Here is a 9347-nt window from a genome sequence, read left to right as displayed (position 1 = left end):
ATCTATTTATCTATCGAATAAGAACCAGAAATAGAGACGAAATAAGGGCCATGCATTCCTGGTACCTCATCACATTAGTAATACATCACTTATAAATATCAACTCTCGTTTGCATTGAAATATAGACAGCGCCAACAACTGACCTGTGTGTACGTCTCCGTATATTCAAAAACATATTCTGTATTTATTGTAATAAAGATAATATCACTAACAATGCCGTGCTGTTCTATTCGGTGGTGTGGGAAAAACGGCAAAACATCTAATAACAAAACAAACGGAATCACATTTCATCGGTAATTAAATATTAAATATGTAATTTTGCAATTTTCGTCCATTATAGCTAAGCTCAAGTTAAACTGATCGTTTTGAAGTGAAACAATTTGACGACACCCGTCAATTGCTTCGAATGCGAGCTGACCAATCGGAGCGTGTCATAGTAATGATATGGCAGAATAACTTTCAAACAAATTAAATGACATTTCGTCTCTATTTCTGGTTATATACTCGATGTTGGCGTTGGCGACGGGGGCGTTGAGAGGGGTGTTAAATCAAATTGTGCAATTAGTAATAACCAAACATATATTGTCGTATTTTTACAAACAAACTAGCTTAGTCGCTGTCAGAGAATGTCCCTCGTCCACTAGAGTTGTCTGTATCCATATCGATGTTCATTTCTTGTTTGGGCGCCATATTAGCAACCGTACGTATGCAACGAATAGTGTACTTGTTGAAATCGCAGCTGAAACAACATGTTTTCGGTTAGTACCAGAATTCGTAGCTTGAATTAAGTACATTGAAAAATAATTGTAGTATTTTTTTAATAAATTTCAAATGACGGGACGAACAAGTCGTGAGCCTGATTGTAAGCTACGCCTGTCCATAACAGTTGCAGTGCCAATCGCGAGCTTTAAATTGCAAAAACCTGAGGGGCACTGCCACTGCGCCTGTCACCCTGAGACATAAGTTGACAAGTCCAATGTGCCTGTAATTTGACCAGCACCCTTACCCTTCAAAACCGGAACACAGAAATAGGTAAGGTGGCAGTACTACCCTAGAGGAATCTTTCACAAGAAGCTTCACAGCTATTAAGAAGGTAACACTTTGAAGTTTGATTCTAAAATCATAACTACAGATCGACCAACTAACCGGTATTGGGAAATATAGGAAAATTAACGTTGTTAAGCTGAACTGTTGTGATTTACAATACATTATGATGTTATATGTATTTATTATGAATAAATACGCCGAGAATTTCATATATAACATGCTCTTTGAGGTACATAAGAAAAAAGAACAACTGTGACTAAGACTGTAACTAATTATTATAATATAACGTCAATAGTAATACAAAAATTTAGATCACAATAATTAACATTAACAAGTGTATAAATACAGTGACGTCAAACAATTTAATCTTATAATGCACTGGTCAAAATTGGATAAAAAAATATGTTTGAAGAAAAGAAAAACAAAAATAAACAATATTCACACGTCGAAAACGTGATAAAAATTAGGTGAATATATGTCAAAAGCAATTGATTACAAGTAAATGTCAATAATTATAAAAACGGAAAACCTCATTGTGATGTCATAAAAAAATGTTCAAAGATAATTTTACGGTTATTTATGTACTCATGTTTCATCATTCAAAAATCCACCAATTGTATAATAAGTTTTATGTATTAGCAGTTCTTTTAGTTTATTTATAAATGATGACGTATCTTGTTCGAGTTTGATGTTTTCGGGTATTTTATTGGAGATTTTAATTGACATGGCAAAGAGACCGGATCCACACATTTGCATTTTGGATTTTGGCATGACTAATTATTTGTTTTGATATACATATAAATATACATCCAAAAAAATACGTTTTGTTTAAAATATTAACATTTTTTACATCGACTTAGTACAGATTACTTTACAGAACAAAGTCGAAATTAAATAAAACTTTTTTTTTAATTTTGTGAAAATTACATCACAAATCCAATCCATCATGCATAACAAACATCCCAGTTTTGTTATCGCGGATATATTGATAAGCCCATCTCGTGTTTCAGATACAGGTACCTACTAAGGTCAACAGTTAGATAACACATGATAAAATATAGTTTGGTACGTTGCTATCAGGTGTTAGACGATGTTCTATTGATTTATAGTACCAGAATATACAATCCAAATTGATACATTTTCACTACAGATTTTATGGCTTTCGTGGTCATCAACATTTATTTATTATTGGGCACATCAACATCATATGTATATATATTTGACAATCAACAAAAATTAAACACTAGGCTAGAACTAATGCATATGACTATTACAGATGTACACAACATTATTCAATATGCTATACACTGCACTATACATTATTTAATTTCTTTTTTTATTTATTTCAAGAAAAATACAGCAGGTAACTTATTTACTAAAACCGCCAGTCGCCACACTGCCTTACAGTTTGTTGGCGACATGTGCACTCCTACTTAATTATACCTACTTTACTATGTATTTGACAATATTACATAATATTAACTGTACTTACTAAATAAAATATAATAATTACGTTAACTAGTACGCCTTTAACGTTTAATTTCACGACAACAACACAATGCTTTAAAAAAAAAAGTACTTGGTCAATATATTTTTTACATAAATTGAAAATAAAAAAAGGAAAGCGAACACAAAAACAATGATTAATAGACATTTAAATACACGTACAATATTATATTCTATAATACTACATACTAGTGTTAATTTTATTATTATTTAAAATGTGATGTTAGCTTGTGCCTAAATACTGACAAAGGGGACAAGTACTTCTTAAATCATTGTAGCTTCTACATATTCCATCTGGGATAATTGTAAGGCACGACTAATGTGACTTGGTTCAGGATATCAGGACTGGTAATTTGGCCATTTAGGATCTTGTACAAAAAGTCCTGGTCATTCTTCGTTCTACGTGCCTTCAGTGATTCGAGTTTAAAGAAAGTGAGCCTATCCCCATATAGATTCTATACTTGGCTATCATATCTAAACGATTATCAACAAAACGATTACTAGTTACAGATCTACCCATGGTATGTCTGTCTTTAAAAGCTGTCAACTATCGCTTGACAGTCAAACAATATACTAGGACCATATAACAGTGAATGTAGAGAGAAGAACAAAAAAAACATGCCGTGGTGAAAAACGTGTAAAGTAATAATTAATTTATTATTCAGTGTGAAAAATTATGAATCAAATAATATCTTCATTCCGTAGGCAATGAAATTACACTTTAAATCGCCACATCGAATAAAACTACTGCTCATTTGTAGGTCAGATTTACCTGAGATTTTTTTACGTTATCACAAACATTGAATGGTTGGAAGTACACTATGCGTTGGTATCATCTATATGTCTAATCATTGATTTATAATAAATTTTCCTTAATAGTTTTTTATATGTACTCAATACTCAATACTTTATTGCATACCATAATGTTATTTAAAAGGTGGTAGGTAATATAAATTAAGTTCATTATGGACCCTGTAAAGGCACAGCAAATGACAAAATCTGGTTAAATTAAACTAATTCTAACCTTATTCTGTTTAATAAAGCCTTAAATTTGTAGAGTTTCTTTTAACATAATCATTAATATGTCTATGGTGTATTAATGTCTCAAAAAAAACTCGAAAAAACTGATCCAGCGAGTGTTAAATTCTTGTGCTCGCTATTGTTTTCGAATTCCTCCTCGCACACATATCACGCCCTATCTAAACAGATTCGGCATTCTGACAATTGAGGCCCGTCAGAAGCTATATTTGGCCTGCCTAATGTTTGATATAGTTAAAACCCGGAAACCTGATTATCTATACCACAAGATTTATTGGTCACAACGTGTAAGGGGGGATAAGTTCCGATTAGTTTCTTAAAATGTTTATAAACATCCCAAAACACAGAACGACTGCTTTTCGCGGCGGTTTCAGGTATCGCGCCAGTAAGTGCTGGAATAATATTCCTCCTCCATTGCGTGACATCAATAATAAAAAACGATTTAAGCGTGAATACAAAAAACATCTATTGTCCGAGCAGATGTGTCTCGCTACATAGATATTTCCCTAATCAATGCGTTTGATACCTGTAAACCTAAATTTCCATACCTATACATACTCATATTTGGTGGCTATTGTTATAATTTAATTTATGTTTGTAAACTTACATTATTATTTATATTGCTCACCTTCATTACTTACACTATTTACATTGTTTGCTTTACATCTTACACTTTTGCTTGATATATATATATGTATAGTATTTAGAGTTAGGTATATATATTTGCGTCTGATGCACTTTGGTGACATAGCTTACCGGGCTGCGATCGCTCACCATATGGTACTGGCAGAAAACCAGCACTGTTTGACTTCTCTCGGTCTACAGTATTTATGCTGTGTCAGGGCTATTTCAGCACTAACTGTAGTCATAAGTACATTAAAATTTTATCAGTTGTTATAGTATTTGTTTGTTTTTCTCACAGTATTTGTTTTTCTCGCAATATGTGTTTTGTATAAATGTGTATAAAATTAATAATGAATGTTTTATGTGCTTTTATGTTATACTCTGTGAAGTGATTGTAAATGTTTTGTTTCTGTTTGTATTTGTGCTGAATAAACGTGTTATATATCTATCTATCTATCTAATATAAATTTTCTTTTACAATAATATAATTTATTAAACATATTATCTGTATTATGTATTATATACTATAATTATGCATATTATTAATTGGACATGTCGCTATCATATAAGTATTCATGTGCTGTATAGTAACTTGTAGCCACTAAATATGTTTTTAACGCTTTTATAAATTTTATTTCGCTTGTTTCTGTTTTTATTATGTTTGGTAATTTGTTATAAATTTTAATTGACATTACAAACGAACTTGATGAATGCAATGTTATATATATATGTATATATATATAATATTAAGTACTGTCCTTAACAGTTGCAATGGCACTCAGAGCTTTAAACCACAAAGATCTGAGGGGCACTGCCACTGTGCCCGCCACTCTGAAACATAACTTGAGAAGTCCCATATGCCTGTAATTTCACCAGCACCCTTACCCTTCAAAACCGGAACGCAGTAATGCTCACTATGGCTTGGCGGCTGAAATAGGTAAGTTGGCAGTTCTTCACTAATGGATAGCACAGGATACTTACATTTTACTTAACTGCGAGTATTTGACAGTAAGCACTTTCTCCAGAGCTAGTAGCGCGCTAGGCGGGAACTTCCTCTTCTTAATGGTCACTATGGCTCGCACCCACAGTAATAAGTGTTCCAGATGTCGACTGTCCTCTAACAGTCGAGCCAGTGGCGTCATCAGGCGGTCTACGTAATCGTCTTCCAGGCTTGTAACTGTTAGCTCAACTGAAACCATATGATAATTCCATTCAAACATACGTATTAACAAATATGAACAATAATATAAAAATAAGAAAAATAAATATGACATCAACATAGGTTTTCTTTTTTTATGATACAAATGACGGGACACACTATCCGTGCGCATGTTGGTAATAGAAGTTGCAATCTGTCGCCATCACAAAACTATCTTTTCTTTTAATAATAGACACACGCTTGGCCACAATCTCACCTGATGTTAAGGGACGATGTGGCCGACACGTTTGCCTAAAAAATGCCTATTCACTCTAACCTTGAATAGCCCCAAATTGTACTTTGCCATTCCTTTGGCACGGCAAAGTAATGGAAATGGCATCCGAAAGGAGCCAGCAAAGCGCTTAGTGCGAATGGGTGGTATATCAATAATAATAATAACGCACACACTCAACATAGCCCCGCTCTAGGGAAACCCTGTGTCGCGGGTGCCGTGGACACATACATGGACAACCACAAATTACACCCCGACCTACGAGAGAAATAAATGTAGGCCACAGAAATATTTCCCCCGGCCCGGAAATCGAACCTGGGACCTCTGCGTGGCAGTCCGGCATGGTAACCTTTCAGCCACAGAGGCAGTTCTCCCATCTCCAGAGGCGACTACCTCTGGCAATGGCATAGTCAGCCGGGGCTAGGAACTCAAGTTCAAGAACCGCCGAATGATACGTGACGTAGTGTAGTATCGCTTTTTGCAAGAAGCAACATACCAAAGAAATCCAACCGACTCTAGTTGTTAGCTACTCCGACTGGGATTAATTAGTGACAACCACACCCCACATGTTGGTGATCTCGTGCGCCAGAGACCAGTCTCGTGCACAAGAAATACCCTCAATTGCGATCCATCAATATCACAAAGTAGACTTATTCGCAAGGTTTGCCCGTGATAGCTAATTATAATATTCCAATTATAATACTAACTGTCAGAAGGTGGTACAGCTTCAACGCATTCCTGTATCAGTGAATGTTCGTTGAGTTGCAAGGCGCCTATCAGCGCCGGGCCCCATGAGCTTGTCTGAAGCAATTGTTTCACGGCGTATGGTGTGGAACCTGATTCCAGTCGGTATGGCCTGAAAACAGTATTTTTTTATTACACGGTGTTCGAAACGCCAAACAGCCAGATGGTTCCATCTGGTGGAAAGTGGTGACCACGACATTAAATATTATATAAATCGTAAAGATCACAATATACAACATGAATTGTAACTCCATCTATGTAAACTTTTTGTAAGTAAAGTGCGCTGGCTCAATCTCAAAAGTTCAATACATAACAGCATTGATTTTTAATAGCTGTAGAGCTTCTTGTTAAAGAGTTCGTCCGTACTAAAGTACTGCCACCTTACCTATTTCTGTTGCCAAGCAATAATGTGAACATTACTGCGTTCCGGTTTTGAAGGGTAAGGGTGCTGGTGAAATTACAGGCACATGGGACTTGTCAATTTATGTTCAGGGTGACAGGCGCAGTGGCAGTGCCCCGCAGTGTGTAACATCTATATACACATACTACCATTTACATTTGCCAAAGCAATTTTTATAACAATGTTCTCATGACTTGCGCCATATCGTTATCATCAACGTACGTCCTGCTGCTGGACACGGATCTGTTCTACAGAGAGGGTTTAAGCTATAGACAGCCACGCGTTATACGTTTTACAAAGATTGTGAACCTTCATCGACGTGCTGGTTTAGTATTGTTATTAAACATTCTTAAATATCGCTTACTCCAAAAAAAAAACGATTTTAAGTTGCAATAAATCAGAGAAACGTTCTAAAGACTAATAATGGTAGTATCGCCTTCTTTCTTCTTATTTTCACTATTAGCCCACTGGCATCGAAATCAATTCGTGATGGACGGAGGCAAGATTTTATTCTTCCAAGATGACATCAATATTTATTACACAGTTTTTTACGTTTCGTTGAAGTGGTACAAGTTCGGCTATTTATTGCATAAGCCTTAACAATATTCAGTCGATAATCGATAGAATATGTTTATCGACTACAATCATAAGCTGCTTGTCGACTGACAACACTTTCAGAACGTTCATTTTACACCGTTTTAGAAAAAAAAAAAAATACCGAAATGATCCGTCGATGCCGGCATTTTGACTGTAAATTAAGAGTCCTTCGGTGGCAGCGGCAGCGAAACTTTCACCTGTTGGTGAAAACCTTATACAGTGGACGCGAACCTGGAAGATAAAAACATAATTCATCCTCAATAACGTATACTTCATTGCAATCCATTTTCAACAAAATGTAAACAAACAAGTCACTGACCCGACCATAGACGGTTTAGTGATCAATGTATGTCATCAAATGTGAGTCAATTGTAATGCCAACTATAAATCAATTAATTAATTGAATGAATCGCTAGCAGTTTTCCCTACATAATGTATGTAAGCATATTTAAAATTTCCGAAATCTTAATTTTAAGTCCTCCTTCAAATCCTTACACTTAGATACTCGTTCGATTGCGATTGAAATATTCGATTTACCAATCGATTACAAAAACTTGAATTGAATGAACTGAATGTTTTTTTTTTCATACAGCACTATGCAACCATAGACAAGTCATAGTTGTATAGATGAAAAATAACCTCACTTTTGGACTACCATTTTTCAAAATACAATTTTACGATGCTATTCAAATAAATATTGTTGGGTAAAAAAGATGAGATATCAAGTCGAAATCTTCGAAAGTACGTGAAAGTGTTTCTTATTCGATTTATTGTGTGTTTTTGCCAATTTTAGAATTTTAACCAGTTTTGTTTATTTTTTGTTGAAAATGGATTGGAAAAGACTTTATTAAAGTTATCTTTTCAACGTTACATCAGCCAGTAATATTTTTATACATCAGTATCGTCATGGACCAATAATGCAAGATGTTTGTTAATCGCTATACAAGACAGCGTAGTCGGATATTTAGTACCTATTGGCACTCTAGATGTCGCGACGAGCACCAAATATCTATTGTAATTAATATATATTGTAACTAATTTGTTTTACATTGACAAGCTGCAATTTATCTAAACTACCCTAATTTCTATAATATAATTCCATGGGGCTTATTGCACAGATTTTTATGAATACTGTCGGCTACCTATTATTTTATTTTGTCTAGGATTAGCCATCTACCCATATTAGGGCGTAATAAGCGTTAATTTATAAATTAATTTGTAACACACAATGCCATCTATTGACAAAATCAAATCATCAAAGTTCAGAAAATAATATTGATCAATATTATGTCATATAATATCAATTTTATTATACTAGCATGTTTATGTTTTGCATAATACTGCTGTATGTAATCATCTTAGGGCGCGTTCCATTATGTCGTGACAACAGATAATCGTGCAATTTAAAGTGTCGTGGCTTGTATATTTAAATGAAGTTGTTCACACATAGAACAACACTATTAACTGTCGTTCACGACGTTTTTGACGTTACGACTACTCTCGTGACTGTCGTGACAATGGAAAGAGCTAGAACGACAGTTGTCCGACTATAAATAACACTTCACGATAAAAATGTGACGAGAGACAATCACAGCTTCAAACGATTCTGTCGTGCAAACAACAAGACCGCTGCCATGAACCGATAAATTGTCGTCACGATCTAGTGGGCATAGGCTAGACGTGACAGTCGTCCAACGATAAATAAAACGTTACGACATAATGGGAACGCGTCCTAAGGCTAACGTTCTATAAGATTATTTACTCGCTGCAGACTCGGCCATTAATCATCGGAGCGGGACTACGATATTGCAGTCTCTTTTATTTTATTGTGTTAGGTGAAAGTTAATATAATACTTTCAAAACTATGTGAGTTCTCTTTTATTGTAGTTGAAAATCGTATTCAAAAATCTTTATTGAGTAAGTGCAGTTATCGCAATTTTCAGAGCTTTAATTGCTCATTT

General features: G+C 34.8%; 1 protein-coding gene across 1 annotated transcript; it reads right to left on the bottom strand.

Moving 5' to 3' along the window:
- Positions 1-580: 580 nt before the first annotated feature.
- Positions 581-7617, bottom strand: LOC113238893 (periodic tryptophan protein 2 homolog; the record flags this gene model as incomplete). The annotated part of the gene is made up of 4 exons (XM_026475745.1): positions 581-739; positions 5197-5404; positions 6353-6501; positions 7508-7617. Coding segments are annotated over 4 exons (597 nt in total), but the record flags the coding sequence as incomplete, so codon positions are not given.
- Positions 7618-9347: the final 1730 nt, after the last annotated feature.

Source organism: Hyposmocoma kahamanoa, unplaced genomic scaffold, assembly GCF_003589595.1.
Source record: "Hyposmocoma kahamanoa isolate Upper Pololo Valley unplaced genomic scaffold, ASM358959v1 98756, whole genome shotgun sequence".
In the NCBI taxonomy this organism is placed as follows: Eukaryota; Metazoa; Arthropoda; class Insecta; order Lepidoptera; family Cosmopterigidae; genus Hyposmocoma; species Hyposmocoma kahamanoa.
Note: the sequence above shows the minus strand (reverse complement) of the source record. Positions and strands in the feature narration are given on the sequence as shown.